The 20,892-nt window shown below is 42.6% G+C and overlaps 1 protein-coding gene across 12 annotated transcripts in view; it reads right to left on the bottom strand.

Annotated features, from left to right (window-relative positions):
• Positions 1 to 20,550, bottom strand: part of NTN4 (netrin 4) — a 135,565-nt gene extending 115,015 nt beyond the window's left edge. For 4 of the 12 annotated variants that reach the window (XM_025283683.3, XM_044941483.2, XM_025283684.3 and 1 more), the window contains exons 1-2: positions 20,529 to 20,549; positions 16,346 to 16,875 (exon numbers count right to left, since the gene is read on the bottom strand). In XM_025283683.3, the coding sequence (XP_025139468.2) occupies positions 16,346 to 16,819 (474 nt within the window). In that variant the 5' untranslated portion in view covers positions 16,820 to 16,875; positions 20,529 to 20,549. Of the gene's footprint in view, positions 1 to 16,345; positions 16,876 to 19,641; positions 19,775 to 20,528 lie in introns of those variants that run through there. The other 8 variants (XM_025283685.3, XM_006051052.4, XM_044941487.2 and 5 more) reach the window with 3 other exon arrangements.
• Between the last annotated feature and the right edge of the window lie 342 nt (positions 20,551 to 20,892).

The raw sequence follows: 20,892 nt of genomic DNA, 5'->3' as shown, positions 1-20,892 counted from the left end.
ACATACAGGTTTATTAGGAAACAGGTAAGGTGGTATGGTACTCCCATCTCTTGAAGAATTTTCAACAGTTTGTTGTGATCCACATAGTCAAAGGCTTTTACATAGTCAATGGAGCAGAAGTAGATGTTTTTCTGGAACTCTCTTGTTTTCTCTATGATCCAATGAATGTTATCAATTTGATCTCTGGTTCTTCTGCCTCTTCAAAACCCAGCTTGTACATCTGGAAGATTTCAGTTCACATATTGCTGAAGCCTAGCTCAATAAAGTGTTGTCAAGAAACTGTAGGCATGATAGCCATACTCAACATAACCCAAGGCTGCTCATAAGACCCCTAAATTAAAGAGAGAGCCATTTAAGTTACTTGAGAGGATTGGGTGTGAGATGAGGGAGCTTGAATCAACATGGTGACAGTGGAGGTGAGAACCAACTTAGAGACAGAAACTCCAGAACCTGGTGATGGACCTCATATAGGCTCCAACTCCTACACGTATGGTACCACATTGCATCTAATAGTGTAAGCTGTAGATAAAATATCATCTCTTCATACAAAATAGAGACTCGGAGAGTAGAGACTCATTTCTTTTTCTCCTGTCACCCTTTTCTTTAGCAGTTACGTGAGATCCTTATGTTCAGTGATTGAGAAGAAGGACCCTCTCACTTCGCAAGAAAAGAGATATCCCCAAAAAGATTAAACCAAAATTGAAGGCTCCTGTCTAGCTAGCAGGAAGACTGGTGTGATTAGCTAAGCAGTCTGAACCTAAGACCCCTGCTATTGGAGTAGTTTGAATGTAAAGAATTTACTCACTCTATGGTATAACCCTTGTATTCAGAGGTGGGTGAGACATTAAGGGGTCCTGAGACAAATCTTCAAATCTGCACACAAATCCTCTCCATAACATCTCTCACAGAGGCTCATTCAGGTCTTGCTGAAACACTTCATGGGATGAGAAACTCAAGGGGCCTCACTTTGTCTTTTGGATACATCCAGTTTTTAAGAAAGTCTTTCTTTGGTCAAACTCTTGCTTTCTGAAAAGCATCCGAGTCCATTTAATCCCTCTTCAAATATCTGAAGAATGCTAGCAATTCCTGAACATCCATAAATCCTCTCTCATAGGCAAAATATCCCAAGTTAATTGTTCATTATATAATGAGGTTTCTAATTGATCTCACAAGTTCTGAGCCTTCTCTAAATAGGAATATCTTGACCTGAACATAATATTCGAGCTATGCGTTGACTAGAGAACACAACAGAAGGACTATTCTCTTTCGTTTGGAGCATTATTCTCCTATTAATGCAGCCTAAGATTGCATTAGCTTTTTTGGCAGTCATGATGTACTGTTGACTCACACTGAGATTACACTCAACTGAAACCCTCAGGTCTTTTTCACATGAATGGCTGATAAGTCACACCTCTTTGGTAGTAGTACAGCTGCGTTTTTAAAAGAGGAATTTACCACAATTAAGTTTAATGTCATAAATTTTACTCAAGACTCTTTCACACTGTTCCCTGAGCTGTTTTTCTTAAACAGCTCTGATTATGTTATCCTTACTCAGAACTGTTGATTGATCTCTGCTACCTATAGAATCAAATCCAAAATACTTTGCATACTGCTGCTGCTGCTGCTGCTAAGTCACTTCAGCAGCAGTGTCCGACTCTGTGCGACCCCATAGACAGCAGCCCATTAGGCTCTGCTGTCCCTGGGATTCTCCAGGCAAGAACACTGGAGTAGGTTGCCATTTCCTTCTCCATTGCGTGAAAGTGAAAAGTGAAAGTGAAGTCACTCAGTCGCGTCCGACTGTTAGCGACCCCATGGACTGCAGCCTACCAGGCTCTTCCATGGGATTTTCTAGGCAAGAGTACTAGAGTGGCTTGCCATTGCCTTCTCCAACTTTGCATACTAGACCCTGTATAATCCAACCTGAGCCTTCAGGGTCAGCCTCATCTCCCCTCAGCTCTCTCTCCTCTCCACACCATACTATACCAGACTCTCCAGTCATTCTAAGGGTTGACTTTCTTCATACATGTGCACTTTTCCATGCAATTCCCTTCTCCGCCTTGCAATTATTACTTCTACTTTTAAGAGACAATTTAAAAGTCCCAATTAGGATGTGAACTTCCTGAAGGCAGGAATACACTACATGAAAGTCCAGGTAATAGAAAATAGGAGCTTCCCAGGTGGCGCTAGAGATAAAGAACCCACCTGCCAATGCAGGAGACACAGGTTTGATCACTGGATCGGGGAGATCCTCTGAGGAGGGCATAGCAACCCACTCCAGCATTCTTGCCTGGAGAATCCCTGTGGACAGAGGAGCCTGGTGGACTACAGTCCATGGATTACTAAGAGTTGAAGACAACTGAAGCAGCTTAATTTACAAGTTTTATATTTTTAAGTTTTTTTTTAAGAAAATAATATTTAAACCTCTTTTTCCTCCCACCTCTAGAAATCCAGGTAAGGGGCATTTAGCTTACTTGAAACAGTAATTCTTAGGGAGAGGAAGTAACAAGCTTGGCAGTTTAACCGAGTGAACCACATAGCTGCACAGGTTTGTCAAGAGGCAGTGTATTATTGTGATTATTTTCCAGAATCACACACACACACAAAACCACCTTTGCACCCAGTACAACACTGTAAAAAGAAATCCAGTGGGAAGCACTGCAGAAGCAATCATTTCCAGTGATATTGATGAAAAACTAAACAAAATATCCCTGTTAACCTTTTCATACCCCTTCCATTGTGTTCCAAGAGATGTTGATGGATTTGTATCTTTCAATCTAAACTGCTTTGTGTCAGGACTTTGCAGATTAGAAATAGAGCCTGTTGTTTGGGCTTGTAAGGGGATAGAGGCTAAGACATTGTTCTTGTTCAGAAATTGTACTAGTCAACTATCTGCCTTAGAATCTGTCATCCTAAATGGCTAATTTAACAGATATTTAGCAAGTCATCTCTCATATAGACTGTTTAGTGTACCTGCACACCAGGTGAAAGTGAAAGTGTTAGTCATTCAGTCATGTTTGACTCGTTGTCTGCCATAAAGATGCTTTAAACAACTAAAGGAAATAAATAGTCATTACCAATAATATTGGGCTTCCCAGGTGGCTTCCCAGGTGGTAAAGAATCTGCCTGCCAATGCAGGAGACCTAAGAAACACAGGTTCGATCCTTGGGTCAGAAAGATCCCCTGCAGGAGGGCATGGCAACCCACTCTAGTATTCTTGTCTGAGAAACCCCACAGACAGAGGAGCCTGGCAGGCTACAGTCCATAGAGTCACAAAGAGTTGGACACTACTGAAGCAACTAAGCACGCCCACATGCATGCACCAATAATATTAACAATGATAATGCCTCAGAACCAGAGATCAAATTGCAAACATCTGTTGGATCATCAAAAAAGCAAGAGAGTTCCAGAAAAACATCTACTTCTGCTTTATTGACTAGACCAAAGCCTTTGACTATTTGCATCACAACAAACTGTGGAAAATTATTAAAGAGATGGGAATACCAGACAACCTGATCTGCCTCCTGAGAAATCTGTATGCAGGTCAAGAAGCAACAGTTAGAACTGGACATGGAACAACAGACTGGCTCCAAATAGGGAAAGGAGTACGTCAAGGTTGTATATTGTCATCCTGCTTATTTAACTTATATGCAGAGTACATCATGCAAAATGCTGGACTGGATGAAGCACAAGCTGGAATCAAGATTGCCGGGAAAAATATCAATAACCACAGATATGCAGATGACACCACACTTATGGCAGAAAGCGAAGAAGAACTAAAGAGCTTCTTGATGAAAGTGAAAGAGAAGAGTGAAAAAGTTGGCTTAAAACTCAACATTCAGAAAACTAAGATCATGGCATCTGGTCCCATCACTTCATGGCAAATAGATGGGGAAACAGTGAGAGACTTTATTTTGGGGGGCTCCAAAATCACTGTAGATGGTGACTGCAGCCACGAAATTAAAAGACGCTTGCTCCTTGGAAGGAAAGTTATAACCAACCTAGACAGCATTTTAAAAAGTAGAGATATTACTTTGCCAACAAAGGTCTGTCTAGTCAAGGCTATGGTTTTTCCAGTAGTCATATATGGATGTGAGAGTTGGACTATAAAGAAAGCTGAGAGGCAAAGAATTGATGCTTTTGAACTGTGGTGTTGGAGAAGACTCTTGAGAATCCCTTGTACAGCTAGGAGATCCAACCCATCCATCCTAAAGGAAATCAGTCCTGAATAACATTCACTGGAAGGACTGATGCTGAAGCTGAAACTCCAATACTTTGGCCACCTGATGCAAAGAACTGATTCATTTGACAAGACCCTGATGCTGTGAAAGATTGAAGGTGGGAGGAGAAGGGGGCAACAGAGGATGAGATGGTTGGATGACATCACCAACTCAATGGACATGAGTTTGAGTAAACTCTGGGAGTTGGTGATAGACAGGGAGGCCTGGCGTGCTACAGTCCATGGGGTCACAAAGAGTCAGACACGACTGAGTGACTAAACTGAATGCCTCAGAATCCATGTATTTGATAAACAACTATTTATTAGGCAACATGTTAGAGGCAAGGGTAGTGTTTCTCATACTGTGGTCTGGACTATCTTAAGGAACTCACAAAACAATGTGATGAATGCCATAACAGGTGAACGTGTGCCAAGAGTGCACATGTGTGATGCACATACACCATGCACCTAACCCACAATTTGGGAAAGAGGTGAAGATTAAGCCAAGTCCTTAAGGATGAGTAGGAATTATCTATTCTTTTATCTATCTGTCTCCCCAAAATATATGAGTGACAACTTAGCTAAATGGATAGAGGTAGGACTCAAGAAAAGGAGCATCTCAGGAACCGGAAGCATGTGTGCAAGGGTCAGGGGATGAGAAAGAGCATGGCACCTTGGGGTAAAACAAGCAGTTCCACATGTAGAGCTGGAGGTTGGGGAGTAAGAGGCAGTGAGGAGGCTGAGGCAGCAGACATTCAGAAAGGGCCTGGCATTAAACAGTGTGGATAATGTGTGAGGAAACTGGAGAGTCAGTGAAGGGTTTTAAGCAGAGAAGTGACATTTTGGATCTCACAAAGATCCTTCAGAGTACGATATAGAGAATAGATTGGGGAGCAAGCAAGACCGAACAGAGTGAACTCTCAGGTCGAGGGGACATTCCTATAAGGCATAGAAATGGTCTGCACCACCACTGGTAGCTTAGGGATGGAGAGAAGCATATGGACTCAAAAGAGACTCCAGGAGCAGAATGGGACAGGCCCTGGTGAATGTCTAAGGCTGGTGAAGGAGAGAAAGGATGGAATATGGGTCTCAGTTTTTGTCTTGATGGGCCTTTCTGGGTTAGATAGTAATACCATTCATTTCAGTTTTTATTTTCTCAGTGAGACAAGAGGCAAGCTCTGTGGCTGAGAGCAAGCAATGAGTGTGAGGAGGGGTCTTAGGGACAGGAGAAGATACTTTGAAAGAATCACTACAGGAATGGAGAAGAGTTAAGGGAAAAAAAGGATTTCCAGGGTAATTTAAGGGCCACATTCAGAGTGGGAAAAAAAATTTGTAGAGGCATCTCTAAGCACAATTGTGTTATTATTTTACCATTAGAGTTCAGCTCTTTAGCTGAAGGAAGAAGGTGAACAGTAGAATTGATAAGCACTGGGCTGAGATGGACAGACAAGGGGGCAATGGAGTTGAGCAGACTCATAGAAGATTCAAAAGAAAATCATGGGAACAAGCTAGGTATCATGCCCACTTTTGCAGACAAATAGCTATGTGGGGGCCAGAGAGGAGAGAAAATAAGTGGTCTAATGTAGCATAACTAGATTATTAAAAAGAAGAAATAAAAATTAGAAAAATGGCCAAAAGTAACAAATAGGAATTGATAAGGAAAGGAAGGGAGCTAGGGATTTGCAGAGGAGGAGTTGACAATTACCTGTTTGTTTTTACAAACTACACTTCTTCACTACACCCTCTGTTCTAGGAAGGATCCCCTAGTGGACCTCAGTTCTTCTGAACTTTGATAATTATCAGAGAGGGAGCTGTTGTTCCAACAGGGTGACTGTAGTGTCCTACCCCTTTAGATGTGCTGGGAGGGGAAACATGGGTTGTTGGAGATGAGGTGCCTAGTTCTCCTGGAAGAGCCAGAGCACTGGTCCACGTGACCTCCATTTATCTTTGCTTCTTATCTGGAGGTAGGGGTGGAGTCAGAGGGCTATGCACTGGGATACAGGATATGAGAAAACTATAGGAATCAATTACAAAAGGAACTGATGGAAAACCTCAGAAACCTCAGAAAGGTCAGGTTGACTGCCATAAAAAGAAACATAAATTCTTAATGGAGATTAAATAGTATAAGAGAGTGATTAAATTTTCTCTTTTCGATTTAATTTAATTTTATTTTTTTTTTATTGGAACATTAACTTTTTTTTTTAATTTTATTTTATTTTTAAACTTTACATAATTGTATTAGTTTTGCCAAATATCAAAATGAATCCGCCACAGGTAACACCAAAACCTTTCTAGTAGCTGCTGAAAGATAGTGTTAGCACAGATGACGTCACCCAGAAAGCATCTGACTGTTTTTCAAAATTTTTTTTGTTTTGTTTTAGGAACTATGTGATTATGAAGTGTAAAGTAACGTCTGCAAACATAGCAGAGGCCTTGAAAGACTTCTGCTTCTCTCTGTTACAGACAGGAAAGTTAGGAAGAGAAGTGAAATATGACACAGAAAGAGGATTAGTGTTTTATTTTTGTTTGTTAATAAGACAAACCATCCAGGAAAAGAGCTTGTTTCTTAAAGTGAGATGTATACAAAATGCCCAACAGAGAAACTGGCACATTTTACTGTGATCTCTAAATGATACTTTTCTCTTCTCCTCCTTAAGAGAACAATTAAACATTCATTAAAAAGTAACATTTTCTGAGATTGTGAAAATGTAAATACTTTTACATAAATGGGATTAATTGCATAGCACCCTTGCCTTAGGTAGATGTTCTCCATCACATTCTGCAAATTAAATTTCACAACCCATTAAGCAGAAAAAATGTGTACAATGCTCTATTTTAATTTCATTTCCAATGCTGCGACAGTTCATGGATATTAAAAATGACTTCTAAAAAATCATCCTGCCAAATTTCTCCTATAGCTGGAATTTAGGGTCAAAAAAGGATTAAAAGTTGGATGAGTCAAGATAAAATGGAACGTGAGGTCCTTAAAATCTGAACGCCCCTAAAATCAGCATTTCTCTTTCAGCATGTTTTCAAAGATGTCTTTCTCCTTCAATACTGTTCCCTCTCCCTTTTCTATCATCATTATCTGACCAGTCTTTCCTGTCTCCCTATTTGTTTTAGTTCATCTTTTGAAAATCTAAAGTGGCAAATTTCACGCCTTCCCTCTCACTTTTCATTTTAGAATTTGTACCCACTGTATTGACAGTGGCAAGTCAATGTTATTCAAATTCATGATGTTGCTTAATTAAACAGCCATTGAATCTGCCGGTTGGTAAGACTGGTCCTTGTATATGCCTGGGCAGTTGCAAGTGTTTTTGGTAATGGCAGAGTCAGTGGAATAACTTTGATCCTCCCCTGGACTCCATTCTTGGACATTCCTCTTTTCTGTCCACACCCACTCCCTTGATGATCTCATCCAGTTTCATGGCATTAAATATCATCTCTGTGCAAATGACTCCCAAATGTATATATTTAGTTCAGACCTCCCCTTTGAACTTTAAACTCCCAGAACCAACTGCCTACTCAGTATTTCCACTTGGATGTGTCACAGGCAACTTATACCTAATGTGTCCACATATGAGTTCCTGACATTCCTTTCCAAATCTACTCCTTCTAGAGTCTTCTCCACCTCAGTAACTGGCTGTCCCATTCTTCAGGTACTTAGGCTAGAAACATCCTTATCTGTTTCTTTCTCTCATACCTGCACCCAACCTGCCAACAAATGCTGTTGACTTTATCCATAACATTGATCCAGAACTCAACTACTTTTCATCATTTCCACTGCAACCTTCTGTTTCTGCGCCATCAGATCTAGCCTGAAATTACCGGCAATAGCATTCTAGCTGGTCTCCCTGCTTCCCTCTTTGGTCTTTCCTTACCCATAAACCAGAGAAATCATATTAAAAATAAATTGATCATATTATCCTTCTGCTTAAAGCTCCAATGGCTTCAAGTATCATTCAGAGTAAAACTCAATGACTTTATAAAAATTTATTGTCCAGATTGGGACCTCTTTGAGAGTGAAAGGGAATGCTATTAATAGTTTAAGTGATTTCGGTGTAAATTTGGGCCATCCTGGACACCCGCTTATAAGGATCTGCATAATTTCCCACTCCTTGCCATTATCTCTCTGGCCTCTTACCTCACCTGTTATACTATACCTCAACCCTTCTGCCTCAGCACCAGCCTCTTCACTATCCTGACGGCAGGAGGCAGACTTCCTCAGGACCTTTGCCCTTCCCCTAGACATATCCATAACTCATTTCTGCTTCCCTTCAGATCCTTATTCAAAAATCCCATTAAGGTGTTCGTTCCCTGGAAGCTGTCTAAATATTTAAAACCCCCTTTCTACTACTACCTAGTCCCCTTCCCTGCTTATTTTTTTTAATAAAATTTACACTTATTACTATCAAACATCCCATATATTTTATTTACTTAACTTGTTTAGCACCTTACACTTAGAATGTAATCTCAAGGGCAGGAATTTTTGACTTTTTGTTTTGTACCCTCCATTCCTAAAATAGTTGGAACATAGGAGACAGTATGTAAATATTTGTAAGAAGAATGAATGAATCATGATTAGTTTGAAAGGATACATAGGAGTTGTGTAACATCCGACACATTTAAAAAATAGTATTATCATTTCACAGTTATTTTCATAGAATTCAATTCAGCACCAGCCTCCTTGCTGTCCTGAAGTACTGTCTGAATGTATCTGGACACTTATGACTTCTGGGGATATATGATAGATGCAGAAGTTGGGGGTCTAGGAGCCACAGAACAAATACAATGAGAGAAGAGGCGAAGTTCTTCAAGAAGTGAACACTATAGGAGTAGAAGAGATAAGGGACATGATATTATAGTTGCATGTGAGTGACACAGAGTTCATGGGTGTGCAGAAGAGACACAGTTTATATTCAATGACTTTTCAGACACTTCTGATTACTGATCAGAAGCAATAACTTCCATATTCTCTGGAATGACTCATTTTCCTCATCTTCCAAAGTGCCCAACCCCTGCTGCTGCTGAAGAACCCCCATTCTGGTTTGCGTTCTCCATCCCTTAGTAGGAAGCTACCTTGTATGCCCTACCTGACCTTCAGGTATCTGTTCCTCATTGTCTTAATTTTTCAACATGAATCATCGGTTACTAACTCGGCATTTTGCAATCTGATCTCTCAAAGTTTCCACAATATTACAATGAAATACTGGCAAATATGAAGCAAACAGATGCTAAACAGATTTTTTTAATAGCTATAAAGAAAGTATTTGCAGAGGAAAAATCCACCCATTGAAACCAATCAATCAAAGTTTATTGATTTAATCTCTGGGTTTGTTCTAATTTTTAATGTAGTTTCTTTGAATAATTTTAATTGATAACCATCCTGTGGGTTTTCCTTAAACTAAAGGCAATTTTTTAAAATGTGCTTTTATAAGTCTCCTGCCCCACCCCTACAGGAAGGGAGTAGCCTAGCCCCAGGGTGTGGATAATCAAAGCACTCTAAACAAACAGATAAAACATTTATTTTCCAAAAAATTCAACAAAATTATAGCTGAGAACATGCTTCAAAGTATAACATTAATAACTTAGAAAAATTACTTAAAGCAGTTACCAACTAGATAAAAAGTATTTCCTTCACCCTCATCCCCCACAAACAAACCAATCAATAAAAAGTATGCTAAATGGTACTGAAGAACTGTTAATACTCATTCCCATATGATTTATGCTAAATGATCTTGTGTTAGTCGCTCAGTCATCTCAGACTCTTTGTGATCCCGTGGACTATAGCCCGCCACGCACCTCTGTCCATGAAATTCTCCAGGTAAGAATACTGGAGTAGATTGTTATTCCCTTCTCCAGGGGATCCTCCCAACCCAGGGCTCAAACCCAGGTCTTCCACATGGCAGGCAGATTCTTCACCATCATCTTGGGTAACATTAAATGCAAAGAGTCTTTGCCTATTATCTTTCTATCTAATGTAAAAAAAAATTAACTTTATTATACAAAGTTCTCATGCATGCATGCTAAGTTGCTTCAGTCGTGTCCGACTCTTTGCAACCCCATGGACCATAGCCCACCAGGCTCTCTGTCCATGGGATTCTCCCATGGAGAATTGTCTCTTATGTCTACCTGCAATGGCAGGCTGGTTCTTTACCACTAGTGCCACCTTGGAAGCCCAAAGTTCACATAGCCATATTACAAATGATCAATTAAACTGTAAGTTTTATAGTTTAATCGTAACCAGAGCAATTTAATTTTGTTTTGTTTTTAATTTTTGAGTTATAATAAAACCTAATCATATAAATAATTTTAAGGCAATCTAGTCATCCCAGCTCCAGCATCGATTACTTCCTCTGACCAAGTTACCCTGACTCACTAAGTCTCAAGGACTTTATCTGTAAAATAGGGTTGATACTGAAGCCCAACTAACAACATTCTTTTGAAAATAAGGGATGTAGAGAACTCTACAGAAAGCCTGGGATATGGGAGCTGCAGTATATAAGAGCTGCCACCATAACTCTCATGACTGATGCTGCTGCTAAAACAGGCACGAGCATATTTCAATGACTGAAGAAAACAAGTAGCTAACCAGAGTAGTGTCTCGAAAGTATTCCTACTTGTGTATTACTTTATCTTTACAGTTTAAAAATCCTAAATATTGCTGAGCACCTTATACATGTAAATACCTATAAAACCCTGATTAATGTATCATTTTCTGCACATTTGTGCCACACTGACTTTATCACAATGTACTGAAATGTAATCCTCTTCAACAGCCTAAAGAGACACACACTCAAATCTTGAAAAGCATAGGACTTGCACAGCATACTGGGGGAATTAATCATGCACTGTCTCATATTATTTAACAAATCAGTCCATAAATGATATTTAATCTCTTACGCACTAGACTGTAAGGACTACAAAGGAAAAGCAATGTATGTAGTTTTTGCATCTTTCACACTACACAGCTTGACACAAAGGAATTTCAAATGATTGGGCTGCCCAAAAAGTTCGTTCATGTTTTTCCATAAGATGTTACAGAAAAACCACAAACGAATTTTTTAGCCAAGTCAATAGTACAGTGGAGTTAGCACTAGGCGAGAAGTCAGGAAATACAAACTTCAGCTGAGTAATTGTAGACAAGACATTAATTCTCTTCAGGCTTCAGATTACTCATCAGTCATGTGCTTTTCCATCTATGACATTGAGGTTCCTTTTCAAATGCTCTCATTCTAAAAAACACTAGCAAGAGGGATTTTTACCAGTGTTTGTTATTTTAATACACAACTTCATTTTTCCATATCAAAAGATTGAAGAAAGCCTTAATTATAGATTTTGTTCACTCATGAAATCTTGCCAGGAACTCAGAGTTCTTATCACTGTCTGTTTCATCCAACACAAATCCTTCACTCTGTTATAAGAACAGCAACCCCTCCCCTGCCAGCATTCCCACTGTCTGTGTGTTAGTCACTCAGTCGAGTCCAATTCTTTGCAACCCCATAGACTATACAGCCTGCCAGGCTCTGCTGTCCTCTGTCCATGTGATTCTCCAGGCAAGAATACTGGAGTGGGTAGCCATTCCCTTCTCCAGTGATCTTCCTGACCCAGGGATCGAACCCAGGTCTCCTGCATTGCGGGTAGATCATCTGAGCCACCAGGGAAGCCCTCCCCACATCCTCTATCCTGTTTTATTTTCTCCTTAGAAGTCATCACACTCTGGCATACTGTATAACTTAGCTAATTTGTTTTGTCTTCCCCACCCCACTCTCACTACTGTGCCAAGCACCAGGCCTATCTGTGCCTTTAAAAAAAAAAAATGGAGGTATATTTGGAAATTAAGAATTATATGTATTTAAGGTTTACAATTTGTTACACATAAATATTGTCAAATAATCACCACATTCAAGCTAATTAACATTTCTGTCACTTCAGATAGTCACCACTTTTCAGCACATGTGGTGAGAATACTTAAGATACAGCCTCCTGGCAAATTTCAAGTACACAATCAAGTGTTGTTAGCTGTAGCCATGAATGCGTGCATGCTCAGTCACCCAGTCGTGGCCGACTCTTTGCGACCCCATGGACTGTAGCCTGCCAGGCTCTTCTGTCCATGGGATTCTCCAGGCAAGAATACTGGAGTGGGTTGCCACGCCCTCTCCAACTATAGTCATACTATTGTACATTAGTTCTCCAGAACTTGTTTATCTTTCATAACTGAAACTTTGTGCCCCATGAACAATATTTCCTCCTGTTTGCGTCTTTCACCAGGATTTTGGGAGCACTTAATACCTCACCCCAGCATTTCCCAAATTATGCTCTGAGGATCTCTAGAGTTCTAAAAGGTAGGAATTGGAGTTCTGCAAAGACAGGATTGCATGGGCTAATAAGTTTGGGAATGTCCCATCCTATACCTCCCATTTGAAGATACAGGACACATAATGAGAATATTTATGTGTTTATAAATGTCTCGTTTTGTTAAACCCAGTCAGTGTCTCCCAACCTAGTTTGGCTATGGAAACTTTTATTCCCAGAACACCATCGACATCTCAGAGGACACTTTTGCTTAGGAGAAAGCTGTTTGGCAAATTCTTTTTTACCTTCATGTCACATCCAAATGAACAGCAAATGTGAGAGAGTGAGCGAGGGTAAAGAAAGACATCTCTTTGCTATCAACTCTTAGAGGTCAGTAATGGCGAGAGAACATGGTTTTATGAAACAAATACTATACTTAAAGTCTTTGTGATTTAGTCCAAGCTCTGTCACATAACTAACTGTATGAAAGTGTTAGTCGCTCAATCCTGTCAGACTCTTTGCAATCCCATGGGCTATAGCCTGCCAGGCTCCCCATCCATGGGATTCTCCAGGCAAGACTACTGGAGTGGGTACCCATTCCCTTCTCTAGGGTATCTTCCTGACCCAGGGATTGAACCCAGGTCTCCTGCATTGTAGGCAGATTCTTTACCATCTGAGCCACCAGGGAAGTCCAACTAATTGTAAGCTGAGCAACTCACCTTATCTCTGAGCCTCAATCTCCTCTCCTATAATGAGACACATTGTAGGATAATCATTTCCCGTTCTTTGAAACTGCTGACCAGCTTAGAACGTTTTGTGTAAACTTAAACTTGTATTTAAAAAGTATTCTTCTGTGTGGATTTTTGAGGCCTGTATTTTTAAAGTCCTCTTTCAGATGACTGGTGCCTTCCACTCTGAAGATGGACATATCTGATTTCTTAGACATGAAACGACAGGACTCTCTAAAGCCCTAAAAAGCCCAAAGAAGTATTTCAGAATGGACAATGGAAACAAATTTAAAGACTGGGATATATTTACGTTAGCCTACGTAGTAGGATAATACCTAGAGAAGGCCTGAGAAGTCTTATGTAGAATGGAGAAACATATAGGTCTACAGTATTATAAATAAGGAATAAATGAAATCTGAGCCTGCTTATTTGATGCTAGATTAATTGGATTATTTTTCTGCTCAGTTTTCAAAAGTAGTGACTGATGCTACAGAGTTGTACTGAAAAATTAATTTGTAGCTCAGCACTAATTTATATTTCAAAGCAACAAAGGAGCGGTAGATAATGATCACTTCCAAGGAGGCTTCCTCTGGTCCTTATCTTTGAGGAAGATTCTCTTCTAACTCAGGAGGGAAAGATTCATTCCCAAACCTGTCTCTAAGGGAAAGAAATTCTATGATGGTTTAACATATACTTGCAAGTAATGCTCTAGAGAGAACTAGATGGCATTTAATGTTTTTCTTGCCATTGAAATATGTCTGCTGAAATAACTACAATAAAAAAAATTTTAACTAGATATAAAAGGTGACTGCACACTGAAAGATCGATCTACCATAAGTTTTAGTCTCTACCTGCTTGAAATTTGATATAAGCATTGATGACAATAAGTAGTTTGGCTTTAAAGAAAACAAGATTTTGCTCTGCAGTGGAGAAGGCAATGGCAACCCACTCCAGTACTCTTGCCTGGAAAATCCCATGGGTGGAGGAGCCTGGTAGGCTGCAGTCCATGGGGACGCTAAGAGTCCAGCACGACTGAGCGACTTCACTTTCACTTTTCACTTTCATGCATTGGAGAAGGAAATGGCAACCCACTCCAGTATTCTTGCCTGGAGAATCCCAGGGACGGAGGAGCCTGGTGGGCTGCCGTCTATGGGGTCTCATGGAGTCGGACACGACTAAAGCAACTTAGCAGCAGCAGCAGAGTAAATAAATGTTTAGTCATTACTTTAGTCATCTCTAAGTAATTTCTTGGCCATTGAAATACATTTAATATGATATTTGCTAAGCAAGCATGCCTACCATCTGGTTACTGAAACTCTTATTTTTGCTACTTCATAGATAACATGACGCAGTAGCACTGAGATGGAGGGAACTGATATGAGCTTGTGGATCAATTCCAAAGCAATCTGAGAGTTCAAGCCATTCATTTGTTTGCAACACAAAGTGTTCTCCACAGAAGAAAACAAAGAGTCTAACTTATCTGTCTCTTTCCTGTCCTGCTATCTGGAAAAATGTCCATCGTGACAGGGTGCACACAGGTTTACAATACTAAGCCAACTTAAGGAAGAATGGAACGAAGAGTAAGAATGGAACACCATCTGCGTGCTGCTTGGGCTGTATCCTCCTTGGTTCTGGTGCCAGCAACACTGTTCCAGGTCTGCAGAGCGCACACAGAAACAGCAGCAGCTGGATAACATGGCAAAAGTCCACATGTCTATGGGAGTAAGGGGGAGAAGTACCCAAACCAATCTTTCCATCAGTCCCTGGCAAGTACCCCTGTGCACCAAACCAAAGACAGAATTTGTAGCACTGCCTGACACATAGTAGGGACTCAAATATTTACTAAATATAATCATCTGGGAAGTCTATGAATAGTAATATAAACACTGCTGGAAGAATGATCATCTTAGTGTCTGGATGTATGCTTAACACTTGGTCCAGACGTTCACAACTTTGACACTATTGACATTTTGAGCAAATAATTCTTTTCTGGGAACCGGAATGGGAGGAGTGTTATCTTGCGCACTGTAGGAGGCTGAGTGACCTCCCCAGTCTCCATCTACTAGACACCAACCGTGTCACCCCCACCCTCAGCAAAAGTGTCTCCAGACACTGCCAAATAGCCCCTGAAGGGTGATGTTAACAAAATCACCTCTAGTTAGGAACCACTTACCTACTCTCTGTGTCAGGTTCTAGAACTAGAAATACTATATTCTCTTCTCTTTTTTTTTCTACGTTGATATTTCTTGATCTATATATTGAAGGTACTTTATTCTCTAAACCTGCTTTCACCCCATTGTCTCTAAACTCCATGTTTTTATACATCTCAGTGGGGGGAGGGCTTTCTAGGTACATCCATACAAATTAAAAGAAAAAAAAAAGTCTCCCCCTTGAGCGATGGGAAATATGAAGCAAAGAGTAAACATTCTGTATAGAAATGGTACTAGTAGATAAGGGGCTGTTTTGCAGAGTGATATTGAGAAGGTCTTGCACCCAGGATAGACCCAGGAGCCTGAGCTGCAACTGATGTGTGTGTGTATATGCCCAGAAAGAATTCCTGCGTCTAAAAAGAAACTAGCTTCATTTGTTTGCTATGCAGTCTCTTAATCTTAACAATAAAACTCCTCTGTTATACAAAAGTATCCTTCTGACAAACATAGTATTTTCCTCCCTTGGCTTTGTTTTTATTTACTTCCTATTTATGTTAAGGTTGCAGAAAGATAGGCATGGGCTCCAGGAACAGGCAGTCTCAGTAAGGCTTGCCCCTGCAGAGGCACAGTAAGCAGTCCTGCTGACTGAAGACACCAGTAGTCTTTTAAACCTCTAAGGTAAACTGATAATGTTGCCTATCTACTCTTCCTTTAAATGAAAAAAAAATTAAAATCTTAGATTTCTGATTTAAACCTAGCCAGTAGGCAACCCGCTTGAAAATGATTCCACATGCATGTCTCAGGGTGAGAAATAATTTATGACAAATAAAGCTCATGAAAAATTCTAATTTCATTCATGTTGCTACAAGTATACCTTCATGCTTTAAAAAAAAAAATGTGGGCTGGTAACATTTTTCTACCTTACTTACAGTGTGGAGTTAAACCTGTGCCCTTACCTCTCCTCCAGTGCAGGGAAAAGGATTGGAGTATCTAGAAGTGCAAATAGCTCCCTTCTTGACAACATCGTCTTCCAGGCCAAATGTAGCTGAGCAGTTAGTTGCAAAGTACTTGTAAGGCTTCCATGTTTTTCCAAAGTCCTGGGACCGGTCCAGCACCATGGCTGCCGGCCGGGGAGACTTGAACACCATAATTAGATGAGTGAAGTAGAATTCAGCTTCCAGGTCTAGCTGGATCTTTTCTCTGTGTACATCCTCAGCAGACTGCCACCACGTGCGAGGATACCTGAAGGAGGAGTCTGCCATGGCAGCTGGTAGGTGAGCCAGGTGAGGCTGGGCAGCATTGCATTTGTCACATTTGGGCTGCTGACAAGTCAGATCAGTGTTCTCACTGTAGAAGCAGTACAGTTCAGTGGCGTTCTGACCACAGGTGGTGTCTGTCCAGAGTTTTCTCCCTAAAGCCAAATTTCCCATCCGAGGGTTACAGGCTTTTTCACAGCGGGAACTCACTCCAGCCACTCCACTCAGTCCTAGAGATGGGAAAGCATATGTTATTCAAGACAAACCCATCTGGAAAGCTCTTCTGTCCACCCAGTCCATCTTCAGCAGTCCCCATGTTGCCCTGAGACTTTCAGTAAAGAGGAAATTCTACCAAATGCAAATATGGAAGTGTGTGAATGTGCATGAGTGTATGAGGGTGTGCCTGCATGCGTGTTTCATGTTCAGATGTACAATTCACATAAAAGAAAATAAAATCACTTTAGATAAAGGGTGAGAGGAAGGAAAGTGTTAACACTGGGAAAAGATAATGGGCCTAAACCTTTTCAAATATTTTTAAACAGTCTCTATTTTTGAAACACACTCATTTGCTTTTGAAGCCATGACATAAATAATACTAAAAACCAATAATGTTTTTAAGATCACTCAGTTTAGTCTTTCAAATATAATTTGAGTCCTTGGCATTATCTAATATGTGTATGAGAATGCACTACAGAGGGAATATAGAATTCTACCATATTTTTAAGACAAAAATATGAAGGGACAAATTCTCTAGGAAAATCAATATGAGATATTGGTATACAATGGGATCTCATTTAGGGAACTAAGATGTGCAATATCCGTTTTTAGTACTGCATAAATGTAACTAAGAAAAAACCCTCTAAACTACCAGATGACAGAAAAGCTTATTTGATGTGCTCTCTCCCTCTTGAGTGCTTCTCCCTATGACAGGTTATATAGTAGTCACCTGTTTGCCTAACAGGAGAATGGTTACAGTCTGGCAGCCACTAACAGCACCTTTAAACATAATCTGTGAACTAAAACACCTTCTTAAAGAAACATGTGCTTCCACCCAAACAAAGGCCCAGCAGACTTTAATGTTTCAAAATTACTTAAAATGATAAACATTATCCACCCATTAACATTCTGACTACATAATATAATCCTTTAATTTGGGCTTGTCATTTTAATTATGAATACCTTAAACAAAATTATCTATTTTAAAAGTTAAAACAAAGAGGGAAAGAAGGAAAAGGAAGTCAAACCCCAAATTCTGGCTAATTGAACGTTTCTGCTTCTTAAGAGGGAGCACCTCTGAATTGTTATCACTATAAGCCAAATGACAACTTAGACCAAAAGAGAGACATTTCACACACTATCACGAGCCTCACATAGTCTTTGCAACCTTAAGAAAGGGCTTCCTTAGGCATAGTTTTTAAATGTCAGATTCAAGTGTGCCTTATGTCTGGACTCTGCTTGCCACTTTTCTGATTAGCTGGGGCATCAGCTGCTTGTGGCCAACATCACACGAACACACAATGTGCTATGACTCACCTGTAAAGCATTTCAGGGAAAATCATATACTGCCCGTACAAGTATTTTTGACTTGAAACACTTGCCTTGTGATATTTATTTACAACCTTTTGATTGCTTGCATGTTTTTGCCATAACATGGTTTGAAAGGTTTATTAAAGTTCACTTTGTGGTTGGGGGAGCATACATAAGTGCACACAGGGATGCTTAAGTAGCAGGAATTAAAATAAAAGCTTAGACCCTTTAACAGTTCCTTGGGAAACGTTCTAAGTAATTTTAGAGCTCCCCCTGCCCCCGCCAAAAAAAACTAAGAAGCAATCCAGAGAAGACTGGAGTTAGATAAATAATCGATGGACACAATACTTAGAGATCCCTAAAGAAGTGACCATCCAAATATAGCAAGGATGCCCCTAACAGTTCGACTGGGGTTTGGGATGCAGATTCTAAAGCCTGGCTTTTCTTCATGCTGGCATCTCTGGGGGCAAAGTAGATAAAACCGAAGGGAAGGGAGAAGTGTGCCAATGCTCCCTCTCCACCCGTCAATCCCTCCAGCCCACACTCTCCTTTCTGGAGCAAGTGAGATGCTTTGAAAGACCAAGAGGCCAAATAGTTACTCACTTTCTTTCCCCCTTACACCCTGAACTGCACTTGAGCCTAACTGGAAACCAGGTGACCTACAAGAGGAGAGAGAGGAGCAGAAGGGGCTCCCAAATTTAGAAAGAGCAAGCTAGGACTGGTGGCCAAGGGCAGCCCAAGGCAGCCCGGGTGGGAGTACAAGGGCGAGCGCATCTGACGACGCCGCTGCCCCGCGTCCAGTTACCCAGACAGGAAGCAGACCCGCCTCCGACCTCCCGCGGAGCCTCCGCCAGGGTACCAATTCCCCAGGGCGGCAAACCAGCTCCTTGCAACCTAGGGTGATCACCACCTACCGTCCCAGGCCGGGGTCTGAGTTCTAGCCACTGTCCCGGTGAGAGGGCCCTCACCCCGCCCCAGGTGTCCCTACCTGGCTCCCAAGTACCCAGCAAGAGTTCGGGGACGACGGCGATCGCTCTCAACAAGAGAGCGGCCCCGGCCCACGCGCGCCCAGGGTCGCTGGGCCACCCCTCCCCGTCATTCCTCAGGCCATGTAGTGCCGGGGGATGGCGAGCCTGGTCCTTTGTTCCCTCACAAAGTGGAAAGGCAGTTTTTTACTAGTCCAAACCGAGGAAAAAACCAAGGTCGCACTATCTCAGGCAGGGCGCACCCAGGATATCGGGTTATCCAAGGGCATGTGTATCGCAGATGCAAATTAAAAAAAAAAAAAATCAACAATATTTTAAACTGAGGAGACCCGGGGAAAAGGAGGCGGAACATGGCCACTCATTTCATCCTTGGGCGCTGAGCTCGGTGCTCTCAGCCTGCGCTCCCCTGTATCCCCGAGTCCCGAGATGGGGAACACAAGAGCGAAGGAAGGGGGGTGGGGGCCCGGCAGCGTCACCACCCACCTGCGGCCACCGCGGAGCAGCCCCAGAGCAGTAGCAGCCGCGCGCAGCTCCCCATGGCCGGGAGAAGCCGGGAGGACCCGGGCCGGGCGCGCGGGAGGGAGTCGAGCCCTCGCGGCTGTGGGATGAAGCGCCAACAAGTCCTCGGGAGGAACCAGGGCTCTTTATTTCTTCGTCCTCCTGGGGTGCCTGGTTCGGTCAGTGGGCGCGGGCGCCGGGAAGCCGCGGGCTGGGGCCGCGCTGGGAGCTGGGGTGACCCTCGCGCACCGGCCTGGAGGGGCCCGGGCACCTCGGGGGCGGCAGAAGCCCTGGGACCATAACCTGCCCGGCCGCGCTGCCCAGCGGAGCAGTCCGCGGGCTCCTCCGCGGCTAGCCCGGGGCTCGGCGCCCGCAGCAGCCGCTGAACTTTGCGAGACCTTTCACTTCCCGGCCGCCGCCGCCGCCTCCTGGGCGTCCTCCTCCGCTTTTACCACCTCCTCTGGCTGCGGCGTCTCCGTCCCCTGCTTCTCCATGGGCAGTTCCATGGGATGCATTTTTATTGCACCGACACCGCGGCGCTCCGGTGCCAGCCCTCCTCCCCTCGCACCTCCACCCCTTCCTCCCTCCCGCCCCCCGCGCTCGCTTTGACAGCCGGGGCGCTGTAGCCTGTGAGGGCGAATTGCCGCCGCAGCTCGGGGAGGGACGCCCCCCACCCCACCCCCCACAGCCAGACCAGCCGCCCCGATGCCTCGCTGCCAGCTTGACCCGCCCGCCTCCGCCCCTCCGCGAGCCTTTCACCTCGGGCCCCCAGCTTCGCCCGTGCCCCTCCCGGCTCTCGCCCTGCATGTCCCTGCGTGACCCCCCTGGTGCCCTCCAGCACCCACAGGCCTCCTTTAGAAGCAGTCTCCCACCTTCTCCCGGAACATTCCACAGAGCAGTTGACTCCTTGTTGATCAGGTCAGGGCATGCCAAGGGGCTTAAAGAACCGCGAAATAGGCTAGCGCCTACTTCCCACATCCCCCCAGCAAAAACAAACCCTCCCTCTTCTCCACCCCTTCTCCCAGAGTTTCACGACCCAGGGATAGAACCCCACACACACACGCCCACCCAATCGGGGTCATGGGCAAGAGAGAGCTCATTAACTGCATTCGCCGCTTCTCTGCTGACCCTCAGGGGAGTTGAGGAGGGAATCTTGGCTAAACAATCAATGCTTACTTTATCCGAGGTGTATCCTTTTTGATATAAAAAGTGTTTCCTAATTCAAACTCAGGGTGC

This window comes from Bubalus bubalis, chromosome 4 (assembly GCF_019923935.1).
Source record: "Bubalus bubalis isolate 160015118507 breed Murrah chromosome 4, NDDB_SH_1, whole genome shotgun sequence".
Lineage (NCBI taxonomy): Eukaryota > Metazoa > Chordata > Mammalia > Artiodactyla > Bovidae > Bubalus > Bubalus bubalis.
The sequence above is the reverse complement of the archived record's forward strand: the minus strand, read 5'-3'. Positions and strand labels throughout refer to the sequence as shown.